The 23,188-nt window shown below is 40.9% G+C and overlaps 1 protein-coding gene and 1 pseudogene across 1 annotated transcript; one reads left to right on the top strand and one right to left on the bottom strand.

Annotated features, from left to right (window-relative positions):
• Nucleotides 1-11,167: 11,167 nt before the first annotated feature.
• Nucleotides 11,168-12,789, bottom strand: LOC139338035 (THAP domain-containing protein 6-like; annotated as a pseudogene).
• A 1,723-nt stretch (nucleotides 12,790-14,512) lies between these two features.
• On the top strand, nucleotides 14,513-20,480 carry bet1l (Bet1 golgi vesicular membrane trafficking protein-like). The gene is made up of 4 exons (XM_070972302.1): nucleotides 14,513-14,570; nucleotides 18,201-18,286; nucleotides 18,410-18,466; nucleotides 18,817-20,480. The coding sequence occupies exons 1-4, from the start codon at nucleotides 14,552-14,554 to the stop codon at nucleotides 18,982-18,984; spliced, it is 330 nt and encodes a 109-aa protein (XP_070828403.1). The 5' UTR covers nucleotides 14,513-14,551; the 3' UTR covers nucleotides 18,985-20,480.
• Nucleotides 20,481-23,188: the final 2,708 nt, after the last annotated feature.

Here is a 23,188-nt window from a genome sequence, read left to right as displayed (position 1 = left end):
TCTTGTACATCGGTACCGGCGTGGTGTAGAATCATAGCCCGTCGTCTTTGTCTCACCGAAGCTCCCGCGTCGTCCCCCAGAATTAAGCCTTTCCCGTCCGCATACAGCGCGAACGCGGTTAGCCATCTTGTCCACCGCGGACCCAGTGTGGCAGGCGCGGAGTAACAGTCAAACTTCGGCAACAGGTTGTCCATCTCCATCGACGATTTAACTATACTCTTCAGATTTAACTATAAGTCGGCCGCTGTCATCCTCGTCGCCATTGTTCGATACTGACTGTACAGGAATCATGAATTTACTCCAGCTTCATAGTGAACCATCACTTTATTGAACTGCTGCTCTGTAATACATTCGTATACACACAGTCGTCTCTGATTGATGACCTCATCAATACACGACAGACCGAACTTCATAAAGCGCCTTTCTACAAACTGATTTAACGTGATGCCTTGTTTTCACCCATTCACACACACACACACACACACACACACACACACACACACACACACACACACACACACACACACACACACACACACACACACCAATATATTTGGGAAACAAATAGGCATCAAAAACATTACATCTAACTTTTAACATGATGTGATAGTGGTTATAATCTTAAAGTATTTTGCGACATTTTACTATGGCAATATAAGATTGTACCACAGGAACACTCGGGAGGAAACAAATTATAGCCTTGAAGTATTATACAGGGATGGTAGCAGTACCATAGAACACCATAGAGGTATTAAATAACTATTATGGAGCTTAAACCTTGATTATACATACTAAAGAGATCTTATAGAATTCCTATACCTTTTTTCGTTAGACTACAAAAGTACCAAACCAGGGTATGTTTTTTAAGTTGTTACAGCTATCAATGTATGCAACACTGTTATTGTGATGATAAATATTGAAATATTAAACAGCAGTTTATAATAACCAGATCCTGGATTTTAGATGTGACATGTGGGTTTTCTGAATAAAGAGTACAAACATTTACATTTCACTGATTTTGATTAATCATTTTGATATTCAATGATTGCTGAACATATGTACATACATATATCTATACAGGGTGGCATTGATGAACATATATACATACATATATCTATATCTATCAATCTATACATTTATACAACTAGTCCCTGTGTGTGTACTGTGTGTGTGTGTGTGTGTGCGCAAGCTAAAAGCCTTGAAACAGAATGGTCTTGCAAAGCTTTTTCCGTGTGTTGCCTTTCTGCAACTGAAGAGTGTTCATTTTGGCAATGTGGTGCAGCCTTAGTTTATGGAAGACAGACATGACTAATGACATCAGCGCAAAATGGTGATTATCAATCCCAAACTGTGTATCCTGAATGTGCCCCTCGAGAAAAAACACATCCTCAGAACCAATCTCAGCCCGGACAAACTGACTGATCAAGGACAATTTGACAGCTTGCCCTGGCATTGACTGGCGAATAAACCGCTCAGCTGATCTGACCACCTTTACTGTGCCCTTAGAAGGGATCATCAGCCCTCCTTTGTTTTTCAGTGTGAGCAAGTGGTAGCTCTGATCAAATGATGCGGGTAATGCATCAGTTACCAAGCTACCACGGCACACATGACAGGACAACTTTTTCAGAATTTGGTGCACAACAAACCCTGAAATGTGCACCAATGCATTATCCACAAGACCACCAAAGCGGGTGGGTAGGTAGTTATGGTCGCAGACTAAGGCAGGAATGTTCACAAAAGGAGATGGAAGCTCTTACGTTTCTTCTGCTGCTGGAGAAGACTCAAAAGCAGACAGGGACACGGTCACATCCTGTGCTGTCACATTTCCTGATGTGCTTGGCGACACACCACACCACACCGCAACATCAGATGGCGGAAGATAGCCTGGAACTGGCTGGCTGAAGGGTTGTTATTCCAGCCCCCTAAAACACACACACACACACACCGCACTTACATATACAGTAACCCTGGTAATATGCATACATAGAGATAAACCACATAAAAAAATCTGAAATCCCTACCTGATGCCCGGATTGAATTAAAGAGGAGCTCCAAGTGGTCCTGGCTAAAACGGTAGGTGCAGATGTACCGCTGACGCTGAAGCTGTTCCGGAATCATCAACATCAGGGTGTCTATCTTGATGATGAATCCCATGACAGATAAGTACCTTTTTTTTTTTTTTAGAATATTTTATTTTGAAATTTTCAAATATGCAGAACAATACAACTCATTCCCACAGGCAAAAATGTAAATGATACAGTAATAATAATAGGATTATACAGATGTGATTAAAAAATAATAAAAAAAAAAATCACACATATATATATAAATAAAGTACAAATAAAAATGCTAATAAAATAAACAAGATAGGTCTACACAAAAGGAAAAGAAAAAAAAATTAAAATGAGATTAAGATATAGTTAATACTGTACCTGGACATTATTGCTAAGTTATGATTGCACCAGTAAAAGGTTTATAGAGAGTCCACAGCAAGTAGAGGCAATGTTTCCATATATTCAATAAAAGGTTGCCAGATCTTCAAGAAAATGTCATACTTATTCCTTATGGAATATGTGATCTTCTCTGAGGGTAAACAGGCTTTCATTTCTGATATCCATCTTGATATAGAGAGGGAGGAGTCTGACTTCCAGGTAAGTGCGATGCATTTTCTGGAAACAGTAAGAGCTATGTGAATAAATTTCCTGGAGTTCTGATTCAGTTTCAAGTTTGACACATTTCCTAAGAGACATAATCCCGGGTCCAACGGAATCGCTGTGCCCATGATTTTAGTCAATGTGTCACACAGGTCGTGCCAAAATGCAGTCACTTTGGTGCATTGCCATGTGCAATGTAGCATTGTACCCTCACTAATACCACATCTAAAACAGGTATTAGGTGTAGTGTAACTAGGGGAACTACCTTAATTTGACGTTGCATTCGTTGATAAAATAACGGGGCACCACCTTCCTCAGCTAAGAAGGACTGCAGAAATTAACTGCTATAACGCTGATAAAATACTAACGAATGAACTTAACGATAAACCAGTCTGATAATCTGAAGTGTAAACTCTGGATACAGGGATCGTATATATTCAGTTCAAAAGGACACCGTCTAACCAGGACTTATATCAAAATATCATTTATTAAGCAGAATTATGGAGTGAGTGATGTATCATGAATAATAAGACAGAGGATGGGAGGTGATATGACAGAACACACAAGAAACTTATGGCAACACAATGGTAAATAAATTGGCGATAGTGAGAGGTAGTTGAAAGGGAATAATGGGGACGCGAACGCGATTAATGGAGAGAATTTGGACGAATTGACTGTCTCTTAACCTCACGGACCAACTCTTATTCAAACCCGCTTAGCATGCCTACTTGACTGATGGCGTCCCGTTGTGCTCTGCTCCGAACTAACTCGAAGATGCCCAGATGGTCGTCCTTGGCTCGATCTGCTCAGTGGTCTGGTGAAGGCCAAGCGCACCAAGGTGGAGAGCTGATGTTGGACGGTGACGTCTCTGGAACTGGTTCTAGAGTGTCGGTTACAGATGAGGGACGGCTCCGCATCACAGCTGGCTGCAGGTTCGGTTGAGTCCGTGAAGGATTATTTTAGACTGATAGTAACAAAATTGATAGTCTCTTCGATGGCCGGTCGAAAAAGGCTACAAAATTATTATTATTTGACTAAAATTTACGGAGGTTAAAACAAAAACGTTTAGCTAAAACAAAAATTCCACGCTTACGGCAAACTGTAGGAACACGTCTTCTGAAAAATAAATCACGCTACTCGGTATGGCTTTTGAGTAGCTCAAAGACGGGAAAAACTTAAAGAGCAAAAATGACTGTGCAAAACTTAAGACAAAGAACTAATAGACAAAACTAAACATAACGCAACATAACTTAAGACAAGACGGAGTAACGCGCACTCTGAGTAACGCGTGCACTGAATTCATGGGCTGCAGACATTTAAATCTCGCTCCAGGGGCGTATCTAATGGGCGGGCCGTCGAACATGTGAGACGCTTTGTGACGCGCCTCAAGGAGCTGAACTAATCAATGATTCATACGAGGGGCTCATCTGCTTCTCACTATGGTCAATCACATATAATTTCAATGACAAATTTTCAATGACATTTCAACATTGTTCACAGCATGCATTAGACACTTCCTATGGTTGGATGACAACATTAAAGATAATTATGGTAACAATTTCATCCTAATATGTATGATGACTCAAGATATAACTAACAGAGAAATAAAGAAATAAAGAAAAGCAGACTATACTTTGCCCAACAAAATGATAATCACTATTACGGTTACTTATTGATAAATGTATCATGTCAAGCATGTTCAATCTGACGGTTAGGAACTTCTGGATGGCAGTATGGTTTTGTGGTGACAATTCAGACAAACTTTTATAAAACCGTTAAAATCACAACTTGGTCATACTTCAGGTCAGAGATACTGGAAAACATCGATATTATGCGTACAATGAGTCCTGTAGGGTGGAAACATCAAAAGTTAAGTTTAACATAGAAGTTTGGTTATCCTGGAGTATTGAGAAAAAGCACACAAGCATGCACCAGTTGCTTCAATGAATGTCCAGTTTACAACTCATCAGCATTATCTGATTTTTTTGGAGGTTCCTCTGGAGCATGTCATTTGTCTCTCCAGACAGTATTATTGTCTTGAGCCCTTAGGGCTATTGGGGAAGAATTAGCCTTAACATGGGACATCCTGGGTAGGAAATGCCCATGAGGTAAAGGCGTTGACCTTTTGGCTCTCTCTCTCCTTCAACGTGTGAGAAGGGTAGTAGTTGAGCCAGACATCCTGTCGCTCGCCGAAATCACATTTCATTATAAGTAAACCAGATGGTCTATAATTCAATCAGTTGGCTGGTTTACACCTCCGTTTCTCATGAGAGGTCAGAGAGGGTAAGAGAAGGTCAGTTAGAGGCCAGTTCTGCTACATAGGTATTGAGGGGTTGTAACGGTGCAATTTTGAGGGGTGAGGTAAAGTTGATGAAGAAAATTGTAGTTGACCAATCTGAATCTGGCATTCATAGTGGTAAATAGGCTGTTTTGACATAACTTAGACCATAAGTCCTCATGTATTGTAGTGCCTAGGTCAGACTCCCACCTCTCTCTTGATCGATGTAGATTCTTTTTGGGATATTCCTCCATCATTGTTAAATACATCTGGCCAATAAAGTGTTTTGGGCCTTTGATGTTGTGGAATAATTCCTCCATCGTCGTCAACTTAGGCAATGTCATTTGTTCACCCCACTTTTTTTTCAGGAAAGTTCTCAGTTGTAGATAACAAAAGAAGTGCTTGTTGGATAGATCACATTTAGCTTTCAACTGTTCAAAGGACATAAAGATCCCGTCATAACATTGTTCGAAGTACCTTATTCCTTTATCATGCCATAGCTTGAAAGTTTTGTTGTCAGAGAGCATTGGTATGAGTTTATTTTTCCACAAGGGAGTTTTGGGTGATAAATCAACATTTAGTCCATTGATTTTATGAACTTCGTGCCAAGATTTGATCAGGTGGATAGTGAGTGGATTCTTGGTTTTACTCGTAATACTTTTGGGGTCCCATTTATAAATGATATCACTTTTCACCTCTTCATTGAGATCATACAGTTCGATTTGTGTCCAAGAGGGAGCAGGGTCTTGTCCAAATAAGGGTAAGAGAAATCTAATCTGTGTTGCCCAATAGTAGAATTTTAAATTGGGTAGTTGGAGGCCGCCCATCTTGTAGTCCCATGATAGCTTCTCTAGACTTAGTCTAGGTACTTTATGATTCCAGATGAATTCAGTTATGTATTTATTAAGGGTTTTAAAGACATTATTTGGGACTGGGATGGGGAGTGATTGAAATAAATACAATATTCTTGGCAGAATATTCATCTTTATGCAGCTGATTCTGCCGTACAGAGTGAGAGGTAGGTTTATCCACCTATTGAGGTCTCCTTCTATTTTTTGGATCAGTGCAGGGAAGTTCAATTTGAAGAGGTTTTTCAGATTGTTATCCACCTGGATACCCAGATAAGTAAACCAATCTGGTGCCCATTTAAAGGGGAGTGTTCGACATAGATCAGTTTGGTCAACTTTAGTTAGAGGAAGCATTTCGCTTTTTTCATAGTTTATCTTGTAGCCTGATATTATGCTATAGTTATTAAGAAGGGTTTGTAGCTTGATGAGAGATTGCTTTGGGTCTGTAAGAAATAAAATTACATCATCAGCAAATAGAATAATTTTATGGATTTGTTGACCAACCTGGACACCTTTTATGTCTGGGTCTTGTCTCACTGCTTGTGCTAGTGGTTCTAATGCTAAGACAAAAAGCCCAGCTGACAGTGGGCAACCCTGCTTCTTTGTAGTGTGATAGGAGTTGAGGTTATACCGTTTGTGGCTACCTTGGCCTGCGGCTTGTGATACAAGGTTTTCACCCAATTGATAAAAGATGCGCCAAACCCAAATCTGTCAAGGACTTTAAAGAGATATGGCCATTCAAGGCGGTCAAAGGCCTTTTCGGCATCTAACGATAATGCAATAGTGGGATCAATCCTGGTGTTTGCTAGATGAATGATGTTGAGGAATCTGCGGAGGTTATCAGTTGCAAGTCGTTTGTTTATGAACCCCGTTTTATCCATATTGATAAGCTTGGGGAGACATCTGCTTAGTCTACTGGTCAACGCTTTAGAAATAATCTTAAAGTCTGTGTTAAGAAGACTAATTGGTCAATAAGAGGAGCATTTTTGGGGGTTCTTGTTTTTCTTATGAGTAACTATTATTAATGCCATTGAGAAGGAATCAGGTAAGGTTTCGGTTTCGCTTGCCATTTTAACAACATTCATGAAGAGGGGAATAAGTAGGTCTTTAAACTCCTTAGAAAATTCAGGAGGAAAACCGTCTTCACCTGGCAATTTATTAGAATTTAAAGAGGAGATGGCTTTTTCGATTTCTATTTGTGTGAAGGGACAACTTATCTCCTCTCGTTCCTCGTCTGATAGTTTTGGTAGGTCAATGTTTTTTAAAAATGAATCAATCATGCTAAGGTCATCAGGGGATTCTGTTGTGTATAATGAGGAGTAGTAGTTTTTGAAACAGTTATTAATTTCTTTGGGGTCCCCTGTCACATTCCCATTTTCAGTTTCTATGGAATTGATGGCTCTCGAGGCCTCCTCTACTTTCAACTGCCAGGCTAGAACTTTCTGTGCCTTCTCCCCTAATTCATAGTATCACTGCTTAGTTCTAAGGATATTTTTTTCTATTCTGTAGGTGTTTAATAAATTGTATTTGAGTTTTTTGCATACCAGTGACCGATATGTTTCTCTGGAGTATGACATTTGATGTTCCTTCTCTAAATCTGAGATTTCCTTCTCCAGCTCATTAATTTCAGCCATGTGTTTTTTCTTTAAGCCATTGGTGTAAGAAATGATCTGTCCTCTCAAGTAGGCCTTCATGGTATCCCATATTACAAAGCTATTGGGGGTGGAGGGACAATTAGTTTCGCAAAAGAACTTAATTTGGTCTCTAATGAACCGACAAAAATCAGGTTTCTTGAGCAGAGTTGGGTTTAGCCGCCATCTATATGGTTCCTGTACGTTCTCTGGTATTAATAATGAGAGCGTCAGTGGAGAGTGGTCTGAGATAATCCTAGGCAGATACTCTGATTCCAGGATTCTATGGGCTAACTGGTTTGACGTAAGGAAAAAGTCTATTCTTGTATGGGAGTTATGGGGGCATGAATAAAAAGAGTACTCCCTAGTTGTGGGGTGAAGATGTCTCCAGGCATCACAAAGGTTTAGTTCTTTCATAAAGGTCAGTGTAGACTTGGCTGCTTTGGTCCTCGTCACCACAGTGTTTGAAGACCTATCAAGGACTGGGTCAAGGCAAAAATTGAAATCTCCCCCTATCAGTATGTTCCCAGAACATTCAGATATTTTCAGGAACAATTCTTGAATAAAGGAGTAATCATCATAATTTGGAGCACATTTAGGAGTGTCCAGGTTTCAGAATACATATTGCCTTGAATCAATACGTAACGCCCCGCTGAATCAGAGATATTTTTTTCCACAGAAAAGGGTAGGTTTTTATGCAACAATATTACTGCAAGTACCTTCACAAAGAATTGTTTTGTCAATATAATCATGGCAAACCAAGATATCTCAAGAGCACTACGTGATTTTGTTCATATATAGATGTTGAAGCAACAAGAAACAATATTGTAACAGAAATAGGAAAGCTTGATAACATCAACACTGCCATACATACCATTATAATACCTATAAGGAATGAAAAACACTGAAGATAGAAGTCGAACAGAAACAAAACAGGACTGCACAAACATTGCAACCAGGGAACAGAAACATCATAAGAACTTATGATGCAGCATATGGAACAAGACAAAAAAACAGGACTGGCCAATATGTCAATATCTTAGGCACCAATAGTCATCCCTTCAATATCCTCTCTATATCAATTTAGAGAGCATTTGATTTAATTATATTTGAATTCATCCATATTGCCCAGCCAATAACAGGACATCATATGAACTTGATGTCATAAACTTCTGAACTCTTCATGCAAACAAAAGCTTCACTATTTCCTAAAACCTCTGTGATCGGTGAAGTGGTGTGCCATCTTTCATCACCAAACTCATCAAGTAGTCCCTGCCTCTCAACAAGAACTCTGCTCTCTCTGCCCAATTCAAAGAACCCAGGGGAGCTTTGAACCCTTTGGCATGGGGATTGCGGCTGTTCATAATGTGAAAGAGCATGTCAATTATCTAAAAGCAAATGTCTGCATTAACAAAAAGCATAATAATCATCACCATAAACAATATCACGTTCCACATTACACGCAATACATTAGCCAGCCTCCTCTTTTGTCATTTTTTTTTTTTTTTTGAGTAAGCAAACATCATGATCTCCATTCTCTGGGGGAAAAGTTGTAATACACATGTTAGCAACAATTTTGCAGTCCTAGTTTGTGTGTAGAAGTATTATGTAAGTGTTACCTCAATGAATTCTGCTGTTGCTTCACAGTGTTGAAACTGTGAATAGCCAACGTCCCTCAGTGCACGCAGAGCCACTGTGACGGAGCGACTTAGTGTCTGTGCAGCCAGGGACACCTTCATCTTCTGTGAATCGAAATTCACATGCTTGTCTGTTACTTTGTTGGCCACATGCAATCCATCTTTTGTCTGGACATCATTCAGATAAATGATGTAACTCCAATTGATCTGGCCACTGGTGCTGCTAATTGGACTGTAAGCCTGCAGCATATTCCGTGCCAACTTTAACATGTGGCAAGCATCCATCATCACAAACACCCTCTCACCAGTCACTGTGTGTGGAAAAAATGTTTTTAAGGGCTCAGCAGGGTTTCCCTTCAGCTGGCATCCAAGTAGGTTGCACATGCGTACATTGGAGGCATGCCCATCCATTGTGACACATAGCACTCTTATGCCACATTCATGCAGTTCCTCCAACGCATGAACAAGCAGAACCTCCTGAGTCTCTGGTGACAGGCACTTAGTCAGATAGTAGGCAACTGGAGCCTTCCAATGGCCTTGAAGGCCCACCACTATAAAAACAAGAGCCTCAGTGGCAATATCTGACTCATTCAAACCATCCCCCATATCAAATCAAATCAAATCAAATCAAACTTTATTTATATAGCACTTTTCATACATAATAAAATGTAACACAAAGTGCTTCACAGGATTTAAAAACAATAGAAATCAAAATAAAGCAACAATAAAAACCCATCCCTCCCACCCTCCGTATGTACAAGCACCCACCCTCAACTACATACATACACACACGCACACATGCGCACATACACGCACATACATACACACACACACACACACACACACACACACACACACACACACACACACACACACACACACACACACACACACACACACACACACACACACACACACACACACACACATTCTTACTGCAGACGATGGCAGGGGTAACGAGACATGGCACGGCACTAATGACTGAGGAAAAGGCCACCTTTCGGGTCGTCCACACCGAGAGACATCAGGGACTGTGAGCACAGGGGGCACCCGCACCCGGGCCCACCCGAGCCCGACAGACCGGTGGGCCCCACACCAAGGTAGGGAGTCCCCCAACCAGCCGGGCCAAGAGGGCCCGAGGACAGCCCCCCCGCAACAGATCAGACACATCTCTCAGTGTGGAGGACCCGCCGAGGAAACACTGGAATTAAAAAATAAATAAATAAATAAATAAGTTGAAAAAATAAATAAATAAATAAACATTTAAAAGAAGAAAAGTTCATAAGACAATAAGTAGAGTAGATAAGATAGAGTAAAATAATACAATATATAAAACATGAACATTGAGTGAAATGAGATGAGTAAAGGAATAAAAGGAATAAATAGTAAATAAACTATAAATGAAAGCTATAGATAAACTAGTAATAAACTGAGTAAATGAAATAAATAGTAAATAGTCATGTCGTAAGAACATACAACTAAAATATGATAAGATAAGAAGCCTGATTAAAGGAATGAGAAAAATCAGACATATCAATTAAAAGCCTGGTTAAAGAAATGAGTCTTGAGCCTCTTTTTAAAAACATCAACGGTCTCTGCGGCCAAATCCAGACATTTTCTGAGTATGGGGGTTGTGCTGGACATGTTTTTTAATGGCCGTGGCATCCAACATGAGACACACACAACCATATTTAGCTGGGTCTTCTCTTGTCTTTGCTTCAACATGTCTAGCATCATCATGTTAAGGCCAGGCTTGGCATCCACAGAGCTCATCCACCTTGGCAAGAAAGAAAAGTAGTCATTTAATGTGGATGCCCAGATCAGGATCACTAATCACTGGAAGCAGTATTGGCAGATAACCATGGGCAAACAATTAAACTCAGAGAGGGGTATCTATTCAAGGACCTCTATGTATTGTTTATCATTATTTATTCATGGTAATACTAATTATGATAGGTTTAGCTATGTCAACCTTTAAGTCATGATAAGATAAAATAATGTGTACAGCCTACATGGAAAAAAGGATTCAAATAACATGAATAATACCTTTGCAACGTATGTGGATGTGGGAGGTTGATTTTAAGAGTGTCTCTCAGATAGCTGTACACCTTCGGACCATGTAAGTGGAGGGTGATGGCAAAATCCCTCTGGTCTTTGGTGTATTCATGGCTCTGTTTTGAAAGGAGGTGTACTGGAAGATCTGAAACACAATTAGCACTGGCAGGTCTTAACAAAGAAGGTAACGTATTATACACTTAAGTTCAAATTATCTCCAAATTTTGTATTTTCATTTCACCTGAGTATGTATCGAGCTGCTCTTTCAACTCTTCATTTATCACATTCTTCACCCTGAGATCCTCCAGAAGACCACTCACAGTGTTCTTTGCTCTCCTCTCTCTGTCCTTTGCATTCCTTTCTTTTTCCAGACTCTCCACCCTAATCATGGCTTCCCTGAATCTGGCTCTCAGATCATCATATGATGAAGGCAGAGCATAGGAGTGGTCCTAGTACAAACAAGGATGAAAATGGTACCTCATTACATCACTCAGTGACAGTCCGTAACATCTTTACTAGTACAATGTGCTGTCCAATGTTCCACATTCTTACATTCTTAGTTTTAGCTCTGCTCAATGGCACTGCCAGCAGCGTGTGTGTGTTTGCACACATGTTTGTGTGTGTGTGAAGGCTCAATTGCAGATTCAATACTGGCATGTTTCAACGTATGTGCATATGTGTATGTGAGTCTGTCTGAAAGAGTGTGAGAGAGAGTAGCAGGTGTTGTAAGGGCACAGGGGAGTGACAAGAAGTTTGAATATAACCAGCTTGCAGCTGTTTGAAGCATAGCTAGCACTTATTACTCACAACACTGGGCACAGGCAGGGGTTTGGTCTCCTGGACAAGCTGAGAACAGTCCGGTGACAAGTCTCCTGTGCCTTCTTTGAGATCTGAGACGTCCTGGTAGCTAAGGGCTAAAGTGAAGGATGAAATATAGAAATGGTATCACAGTGTAAAACTAAATACATCACTGACTCCTTCACATTCAGAAAGGGAAAACATTGTTAGCATAGTATGGCACTGAATGATCTAATCCTTACAGCCTATACACCTACCCTGTGGAGATGAGCTGGGAAGCTGAAGACAGAAGGAAAAGCTCCGTCTCTGATCCTGACTGTCTGACCTGTCCTGTAAAAATCCTCTGGCCTGAAGTGTTCACTGCAGAGCACGGACTGACTAGCAGAAAACCCTTCCCGCCTGACAGCTGTTTCCCACTTCTTTCTCAGTTCTTTATTTTTGGGAAACCTACAGAGTATATGAAAAGTTAACCAACTAACAACAATCAGCGTAGTTACTTCGGGCCACTTTAGTCAGGAAAGACTTGTTGTTCGGAGGCGCGTATAGTATAGTATTTCTATGCGGGACTTCATGTTATAGCCACAAAGTCAGCATATTCTGTACGTAAAGTTATGTTATTCAATTCAATTCAATTCAATTTTATTTGTATAGCGCCAAATCACAACAGAAGTTGTCTCAGGACACTTTCCATATAGAGCTGGTACAGACCAAGCTCTTTTATCTACAAAGAAACCAACAATTATAGTGGCCACATACAATCAATTATAGTGGCCACATACAATCAAAAGTTTTTTTATTTCATTCTTACCTGTGAAAGGTAATCCCTTGCGAACGAGTTTCGAGTGTAAACCGGTTGGTACAGTTCCACGCTGCACAAGAATGCAGCATCTTCTCTGGTCGCTCTTGCCACATTCAATATGGCGGCGACGTTGACATACGACTCCAGCGCTCAATGCGGCGTCTACGTGTATATGTCTATGGCCCTTTGTCACTATCCGCGCACGCTGATGGTTTAAATGGCTTGTTCGCGTGCCAGTAGGTGCATAACACCACAAATGTCCACTCATTACTTTTCTTATGTTGCGGATTTATTTTGTTAAACACAGCCGACTCAATGAATACTCACTATCACAAAATACACCATAGTCCATCCTGCGGCGTTACACGCCATGGCACGGTCAAAAAACCGTATGGCTTCCTCTGCGTTCACACCTGCGCTGATTAACCCACCCATAGACATAATATACGTATATTATGTCTATGAACCCACCCACCCATAGACATAATATACGTAGACGCCTCATTACGTGCTGTAGCGTAATCCAGCGTCGCAGCCATACTGGGTGGGTTTCCGCTAGCACCAGAGCCAACCGAAGTCAAAGTAAAGAGCGCAACAATGCCCCTATTTTATTTATTTATTTTATTTTATTTAGCTTCCCAGCCTCAGATACAAGCTTAACAGGGTAGTGTAAGACGCTGGAATGACCTGGAATTTTAAAGCTAACTTTTCCAGGCCTTAAAAAAAAAAAGAAAGAAGGAAAAACTGTTCTGAGCAGGTATATATGGGAGCTTTGTATGTATGTATGTGTTAAAATCAGTGTATATCACAAACATCAGCAGTTTCAGTCCAGGCTATTATGGAATCTTTGTCATCCTGAAGCTGTAAACAGTTGTTTAAATTTAGACACGTCAGGCCAGACAGTGTGTGTGTGTGTGTGTGTGTGTGTGTGTGTGTGTGTGTGTGTGTGTGTGTGTGTGTGTGTGTGTGTGTGTGTGTGTGTGTGTACGTGCGTGTGTTTGAAAGCAGCAGTGGACTGTGGGCCGACACACATGATGAGTTGGCCAAAAAGACAAAACCTTCCTCGTTTCGACAGTTTGTTTTGGTGAAGTTTTATTCCAACACAAATTAGTATAAAAACTTACTCAAAGTTTAATACGCATGTCAACAGGTTATGCGAGATGTCTGGTTTTTGTGCGTGTGTTGTGTGCGCGCGCACGCGTGCATGTGCCTGTGCTTAACTTTACATTAAATAAACTCAGCGCACAAAAACAAAAATGAAGAAATTCTTGTGTTATTGGTGTGTACAGAAGGGCCATGATTGTGTGTGTGCGTGTGTGTGTGTGTGTGTGTGTGTGTGTGTGTGTGTGTGTGTGTGTGTGTGTGTGTGAGAGAGAGAGAGAGAGAGAGAGAGAGAGAGAGAGAAATCAAATGAACAATCAAACTGTTTCGTTATTAAAATCTAAAATTAATTAATTTATACATTTATTAATGGGCCATACCATATGTCTGTATTATGCTCTTTAACAAAGACAAAGTATTTCAGCATGAAAGCATTTGTTTTTAATGTGTGACACCGTCCTGTATCATAACTACATCTCTGACGTTTATAACAAACCAAACCATGTGAAAATCGGGTAAAAATTAGAGGAGTTATGATGATAATTGTAGCTGGACATACACCTTCCTCCATAGAAATAAATGCACTGGGGACGCAGGGGAGACCCATCCAAGATGGCGGCCGCGCTGAACGTCAGCTCCAATAGGAAGCGTCAGTCAATGAGGCGTCTACGTATATTATGTCTATGCGTCGGGACGGTCACGTGCAAGTATCAAACCTGTGCACAGCTGATCGCAGCGTCACTCAACAACATGGCGGACTGGAATAGAGGTACTGTATTTTGACACGTCCTCACTTTTAAACGTTCACAATTTACCGTCTCCAGCAGTACCAGACTAATTGTGTCATGTGTCACAGCCGTGTCATGGAGCCTATGACATAAACGGCAGATCAGACGAGCTGTGTGCTTTATGTCTGCTTCTGTTTACCTCAATTATAGCCGAATACGATCCTCGATCTTAGCTAGCAGATTAGCGTTAACTAGCTGAGGAGTTCAACGGTTTAATACTTAGGTATAGTTGTCCTAACATCAAACAGGTTTTGATGAACAGGTTTGATCCACGAAATGCTAACATTATTTTTTCCGCAAGTTAGATATTAATGTTAACTTAACCACCTGACATTGCGTGGACGAAGAGAAGCCCCGTGTGTTTATTGACACAATTACTTAGATCCGGTGTTGTGATTAATACGGTTGCCATGTCGATAAAGTCATTCGTGTCCCCCTTACCTGTTAAATCAAATTCGTGCTGACTGAGGTCTTTTTAAAAATCATTTAAATGCTAGTCAGTCAGCACGAAGACTTTTCCCTCTTTTGAACTTACTGTGATTAAAGCCAGCTGTCTACATCCATTTTACTGTACTGTAATCTACCGACCTCCTGCCCCCAACCCCCCCCCCCCCCCCCCCCCCTTGCCTCGAGGATTTTCTGGTTAGTGATCATAAATGTTTCCTTTTTGAGGTCTCTTGTACTCTTGATCCACTGCCACGTAAGTCCATGTCTTACTTTAGGCGCATCATTAACGAACACAGCTGAAAAATTCACTGCTTTATTTAACCCACATGGTCTGTCAGACTGTGATGATGCGCAAACCCTGGTGCAGCTTTTTCACAGCAAGTGCTCCTCTGTTTTAAACATGCTCCTCTCAAATGTAAAAAACCTTCTACTGTGAAATCCTCACCGTGGGTTAACCAGTCAGTTCGCTGTTTCCGGCATAAGCACAGGAAGATAGAGCATTTATGGAAATCCACTGAACTACAAGTCCACCGGCTGCATCTTAAAGACTTGTTATTAGAACTTAATGAAATGATTAGGGTTGAACAGCATATTTTGCCAACCTCTTTTCGGCCAGCAAACGAAATTCAAAATTTCTCTTTGATACCATAAATGCTACTGTCTCTCCTACCACTCCACAAGTGCCTGCTTTCTCTCACACTGACTGCTATAATTTTCTAAAATATTTTGTTGATAAAGTCAGCGGAATCAGAGCCAAGATCCCCCCCTATCATCTCACCATCCTTCTGCTGGTGCTCCTAATGTCACAATTTTAAGCTCCTTTTCGCCTGTTTCCTTAGAGGAGGTTACAGCTTTGTTGCACAAAGTTAAGCCCTCACATGGCCCTTTTGATTTTCTCCCTCCATCCTTGGTTATTAATGTTTTTAAAACAATTGGTCCCTCCATCGTCAACATGATAAATCTCTCCCTTTTAACAGGCTCTGTCCCTACTCTTTTTAAGCATGCTATAATCCAGCCTCTGCTGAAAAAAACAAATCTTGACCCCACCCTTCCAATTAATTATAGGCCTATCTCCAAACTGCCCTTTGTTTCTAAAATTCTGGAAAAGGCAGTTGCGATGCAGCTTACAGCTGCGCTAGACCCACATGGCATATATGATCCATTACCAATCTGGCGTTCGTAAACTGCATTCAACAGAATCAGCTCTTATTTAAGTCACTAAGGACCTTCTGATGGCAGCAGATGATGGGAAATGCTCATTATTGCTACTTCTCAACGTCAGCTCCACTTTTGACACTGTGGATCATGGTATCCTGCTACCTAGGCTAAAGCATTTGGTGGATATCTGAGGATCTGCCTTGGACTGGCTCTCATCCTACCTCTCTCACAGGAGGTTGTCTGTCTGTTTCGTTGGGCCAGTTTATGTCTGACACAGCCCCTCTGTCTTGTGGTGGTTCTGTCCTGGGTCCAATACTGTTTTCATTATATTTGTTGCCTCTGGGTCAGATAATTAGCCGTTTTAGTGGGATGTCATGTCATTTGTATGCTGATGACATTCAATTATATTATTCATTCAAACCTGATGACAGCATCAAACTCTCAATTTTAAACGACTGTTTGCAGGCCATTAAAATCTGGATGTCCGAAAACTGCCTTCAATTAAATATGAGCAAAACAGACGCTCTTATACTTGCTCCCCAAAAATGGATACCTTCCATTAAGCAGCATATTGGGCCTTTAAGTGAGTGTGTTAAACCCTGCCTTCGAAATCTAGGTATGTCTTTTGACCAGTCTCTATCACTAGATAGCCATGTCAGCCAGTTAACGTGCTCTTGTTTTTTCCATTTGCGCAATATAGCTAGAATAAAATGTATGGTATCCAAGGTGGAATTAGAAATGATTTTACATGCTTTTATCTCATCTTGTTTAGATTATTGTAATGCTCTTTTTACCTGTTTAAGCCAATCCTCTCTAAACCATATTTAGACAGTCCAAAGTGCAGCTGCTCGCCTTTTAACAGGAACAAACCAGAGATCCCACATCACCCCTGTCCCATCCTCTCTTCACTGGCTCCCGATCACTTATTGTGTTCACTTTAAAATATTGGTGCTAACTTTTAAGGCTTTGCGCGGTCAAACACCCAGGTATGTTGCCATTCTCCTTCACCTGTATGCCCCAAACAGAGCTCTTAGGTCAGTCCAACTAAAACTACTTGTTGAACCCCAATCCAAGTACAAAATCTGTGGTGACCATGCTTTTCAAGTTCTCACACCGAAGCTGTGGAATGCGCTTCCTATAACACTGAGATCAGTCGACTCAGCTGAAAACGTTTTTATTCAGACAGGCCTTCGGTTGACCAGTACCTGTTTTTTTTCTATTTTATTTATTGTTTTTTTTTTTCTGTTCTGTTCTTAGCTGTTACTCCCTGTCTTATCTTTACTTATACTTATGTTCTTATTGACATCATTTCTGTTTTTATCCATCTGCTTTCATGATGAGGTCTGTTTGCATTTGTATACATTGAAAGAAATCTCTTTAAGAAGAAGAAGAAATGTACTTTTATTTATCACACATAGTTGCACACAGTACATGCACACGCCATGCTTCCGTGAAAATATCTTTTCCGCATTTGACCCATCCTCGGTCTGTCGATCCTCCACGGCAGACCAGGAGCGATGCCAGCTGCCAGCCGATGCCGGTGCCCGCGCCCGGGGACCCATCCCTTCTCGTCACCATTGGTCAGGTGGTGATCTTCTTGCATGTTTTTAGTGGGGGTTTTAGTGGGGGTTGCATGTTTTTAGTGGGGGTTATTACGGAGGAAACCCCGGGTCAACACAGGGAGAACATGCAAACTCCACACAGAAAGGCCCCTTTTTCCTTGAGCAGCAGGCACTGAAGACATGGTGGAGGACACGCCACCAGCGCCCACAGCGGGATTCGAACCGGGGACCTTCTAGCTGTGAGGCGACAGTGTTACCACTTGTTCCACCGTGCTACCCAAAAAAAAACATTTATTTAATGTTTTTAGTAGTTCCTTGTGATATGACATGTTTGGTGATGCGATTATACACACCGTAAGTGGTATTAAGTGGTTACACACAGTCAGCCCTTTAACCACTGTTTCTTTTCTCTGTCTTTCTCTTTCTTTTTGTGTGTGTTTCCAGGTCATAGCTCTGTGGACGACATGCTGGATGCTGAAAACAAACGTCTGGCTGAGAACTTGGCCACCAAAGTCTCCAGACTTAAATCTGTGAGTCACAACCAATGACTGCTCTCCTCCTCTGATCATTCTTTTTCTAAAAATAATAAAAACTTAAGCATAAGACCTGCCATTTTAACTGTCAATCATCTGTCCTGTCTCTGAATCTAACAGCTGGCATACGACATCGACAGAGAGGTTGATGACCAGAATGAGTATCTGGACGGCATGGTAAGTCCTTCTGCTCTCTGAAGCAATTTTTGAGAAATATGATTAGCATTTTTCACACCTACTTTTAAAGCACTCCAAGTTAAAATGTGGATTGGTACATTTGATCAAATAGAAGTATGTCTGTTCTGACAGACAAGACACTGACATCCAGAAGGCTTCAAAAAAAAAGTTGCTGGTGTCAGTTGACCTTCAGAGACAATGACTCCTCTGTATTTTATTGCATTTTTTCAATACATGAAGAGGGAATTTGTAAAATTGGGTGAACAATCAAAGACTGTCTTAAAATAGGCCTCCTGTTTAAGTTTATGAAAGATGCTCCACAGTCCTTCCTCTTCTCCTTTTCCTTTCAGGATTCAAACTTCCTGAGTGCAACAGGTCTGCTGAGCGGCAGCGTGAAACGTTTCTCCACCATGGTCCGATCCAGCAGAGACAACCGCCGCATCCTCTGCTACGTCTCTGTGGGCCTTGTCATGGCCTTCTTCCTGCTTTACTACCTGGTCTCCAGGATTCAGCGCTGACAAGAAAACCATTTCACCCAGGAGCTGATCCTGATGTGGAGCTGAGACTGTAGACTCTGACGTCATAATCATCTCTGTGGTTCTCCTGCACAGGAGAAGACTTTTTATTCTGCGCCAAAGTGAGAAAACAAACAGGAAGTAGACAGAAAAAACACTGAATTGTTGAACTGTCCTGAAGGGGGTGTTGGACAGCTCAGCAGGGGAAACATTAATGGGTGTAGTCATGCCAAAGATGCTGTGTCTATTACCCAAAAAAACCACGCCTGGACTTCGAGGCGCCTCTGCTCGGTGCCACATTTGTCCATTCCTGCCGCGGTCAGGAAGTCCTCATATGGGTAAAGAGAAGGTAGATCATGAATGCATCTCAGGTGGGTGAGTGTGATTATGTGTGTGATCAAGACAAACATGTCCCACAACAGACCTTCCATTACAGAGCAGCTGCCTATCAGTTCCAGACTGCACAATAATGTAAAGCAAGTTTTAAGTCGACGCTTCTATTTTCCAACTGAAAAAGTGAAAAAACATCTTTGTGACAGATTAGTATTCAGACAAAAAAAACACATATATAATACACACTGCTACAGTCTACAGGTGAGAGCAGGACTTGGCAGAGCCATCTGCTATTGGCTGATCCTGCAGTCGATTGACAGGAGACCAGGCTAAAGGCAAATATTCACGCCTCATACTATAAAAAAAACAACAACTTTAGTTTGATAAGAATTTTTGTGTTTGTGGTTCTAATAATATTAAATGATGGGGCCTGTTGTGTTTATGGTTTACAAGGACATTTTGTATCATTAAAACATTTTGATTTTTTTTCCACATCACAAACAGCAGTTGATCTGCACCAGTTGATCTGCTCTAGTTGATCTGCACAGCAGATCACTGCTGAAAGAAACTCAAGAGGGTTAAAAAAGACGTTCCTTTGCCTGTATGTTTACGTTCCAGCTGTATGGACTGCTAATCAGCAACAGCTGACATTCATTTTATTATTATTAATACACATGTAATAAATGTTATTATTGTACTAACTTCTTAACTTGTTGGGGATAATTGCTCCTTTTTACATGATTTATTTAGATTCTTAGTGAGGGACACTGAAAATAATTTGGGACTAATTCGGCCATTTTTATAATACAGTCTTCAATAAAGTTGTAGAATTTTATTTTCATAATCATATAAAGACTCTTGGGAAAATTCTATTTTATTTTGACAGCCAAATGAATATAATTAAATGAAAGCCCCAATACATACCTAAAGGAATATATCACGAGTGAAAACATTAAATATCCATATTACCCACATACTGTTGTTCCTTAGATGCAGGCCTATAATCAGGATTTCAGAAATACTCATGTACTCATGTCTTATACCCTCAAATGTCATTTCTCAAAGTGAAATTGTAAATGCTGTTTCAAACCAGAAACAAAGTTCTGATGGGGACATACAGTCTCTTAAGCTTAAAGTATAATAAAATATTTAAAATACTGGAATCACCTTATAATATGGTGTATTTCTTTGTAGCTTCTTAGGGGGGCGCGGCTCTGCTGCTGACCCCGTGCTCACCAGTGTTTGGTTTTGCTTGATTTTAAATCTGTTTTATTGTCTATTTTGAGCGGTTCTTTTGTCTGATGCGGACCACATCCACTAGAAACGTTTCTGCACTTTGCACTTTTCTACCATTATGAATTTTATACCCTTATGGATACTTTTTTTGCCCCATGGCGTTTGCGCCAGGGAACAATGCCTGGATGGGCCGACAAGACGCCTTGACCTACACGCGCGAGCACCGGCTGTCATTACGCTCAGCCGGTTACTCCTCATCTCTTAACTTACCCGCGGACTGTTCTGAGATCCAGCGAACTGAAAGATGTCTGGAGAAAGGAAGGAAAGAGAGGAAAAAGCGGGGCTCAAGAGGAGGAGTGAGACATCGTCTTTGGAAACGCAGGAGTAGATTTCCTCTGCCTGTCATTACCCTGTCTAACGTACGCTCGGTAAGCAACAAACTGGATGAACTTATACTTAGAGCTGAACATGACTGTGAATTCAGACAGAGCAACCTGGTTTGCCTCACGGAAACCTGGCTTAAAGATCATCACCCAACTCCTACCTTAACGGGGTTCTCTACAATAAGAGCAGACAGAGATGAGCGCAGCTCATGCAAATCAATCGGAGGTGGCCTGTGTATGTTTGTGGATAACAGATGGGCCACACAGTACTGTATACGGGAGCAAGTGTGCACACCGGACTATGAAATATTGACTGTATCTTTCAGACCTTTTTATCTTCCGCGAGAATTCGGCCAGATTACTGTCATACTCACTTATGTGCCAGAGCCGGATGATGATGCTGCAGTTGCGAGAATAGCGGAGAGTTATAATGACGCACTCACTCGCTCTGCAGATCAACCCATCTTGATTCTTGGGGATTTCAATTCCTGTAATTTATCTGAACACTTGCCTATTCTTCAGCAATATGTAGACTGCCTCACTTGTCTCAATCGGACTATTGACTGTTGCTATGGGAATATTCCTGATGCTTACAAAGCGGTATGTAGACCCCCCCTCGGGAAATCAGATCACAACGTAATTCATCTCTTGCCTAAATATAAGGCTATGCTGAAGAGGGAGAAACCTGTCACTAGACAAATACAGGTGTGGTCTGACCGATGTAAAGAGCAACTTAGGGACTGCTTTGAGGACACCATTTGGGACATTTTCTTCCAGTCCTGCCAGGATGTTGATGAACTCACTGATGCTATTACGTCATATATTAAATTTTGTGAAAACGTTGTGTCTGAAACTAAACTCGTGAAAATTTTCCCAAATAATAAACCCTGGGTTTCCAAGCAGCTGAAAAGCTGCCTTAATGAAAGAAAGATTGCTTTTTGCACTGGTAATATGGAGTTACTGTGTGAAAAAAGGAGGTAATTGAGGGGAGAAATCTGTAAGGCAATAATCGATTTTAAAAATAAGGTAGGGGCAAAATTTTTAATTGGCAATATAAGACACTCGTGGGATGGACTAAATACATTAATGGGAAGGTCAAGTAAAAAGTGTGATTCTCCTGTATGTAACAGCCAAACTTTTATTAATGAACTGAACAAATTTTACTGTAGATTTGATACTGTGGATGACAGAACTGAATGTGATGAGATATGCAAAAATCTCCCCGCAGAGACATCAATAGTTATCAGTGAAGATGATGTCTCTTCAAGTCTTTCTAAGCTGAAGCCCAATAAAACTACTGGTCCAGATGGTCTTAAAGCCCGCCTCTCAAAGACTGTGCTCCTCAACTAACAGGAGTTCTTACAAAGCTGTTTCAGGCCTTAATAGACACACACACAGTACCAAAATTGTGGAAATTTTCAGTAATCAGGCCCATTCCTAAAAAGCCAGGTGCAAACACACCAAATGATTTTCGTCCAATCGCATTAACCTCCATACTGTGTAAAACGATGGAGTGGGTTTTAGCCAGTCATTTGACCACTACTGTGGCCGCTATGTTAGACCCATTACAGTTTGCGTATAAAAGAGACAGAGGCACAGATGATGCTGTGCTGACTCTGCTTAATACAGTGACAAAACATCTTATGCACCCCAAAAGATATGCCAGGATTTTATTTGTAGATTTTAGCTCCGCTTTTAATTCAATGAAGACACATATCCTTCTGAAAAGGCTCACTGATCTTAATATTAACTCATCCTTAGTGCTTTGGATCAGGAATTTTCTCTCATGCCGCCCACAGAGGGTTTGTGTTCAGGGGAGCATGTCAGATGTGCTCACTGTGAGCACTGGCTGCCCACAGGGATGTGTTCTTTCCCTGGTGCTATTTTCACTTTTTACAAATGAATTTATGGTCAATGACACACATTTTAAATTGTTTAAGTATGCAGATGACATGGCCGTAGTTGGCCTTCCTCAAAAATTAGATCCTGTAGGTGAAGCAGCCTATTTGGGTCATCCTCAGGCACTTCAAACATGGTGTCATATTAGCTGTCTGGAAATCAACGTGGCCAAAACAAAAGAACTAATCATTTGTACAAAACAAGATCTGAAGACAGAACCAGTTTCACTTGATGGTCAACATGTTGAAACTGTGTATAACTTTAAATACCTTGGCACTTTTTTAGACTCCCAACTGAGCTTCTCGGGAAATACAGAGTTTATCTTTAAGAGATGCTCACAGCGCCTCTATCTCCTT

Source organism: Chaetodon trifascialis, chromosome 10 (assembly GCF_039877785.1).
Source record: "Chaetodon trifascialis isolate fChaTrf1 chromosome 10, fChaTrf1.hap1, whole genome shotgun sequence".
Classification (NCBI taxonomy): Eukaryota; Metazoa; Chordata; class Actinopteri; order Chaetodontiformes; family Chaetodontidae; genus Chaetodon; species Chaetodon trifascialis.
Note: the sequence above shows the minus strand (reverse complement) of the source record. Positions and strands in the feature narration are given on the sequence as shown.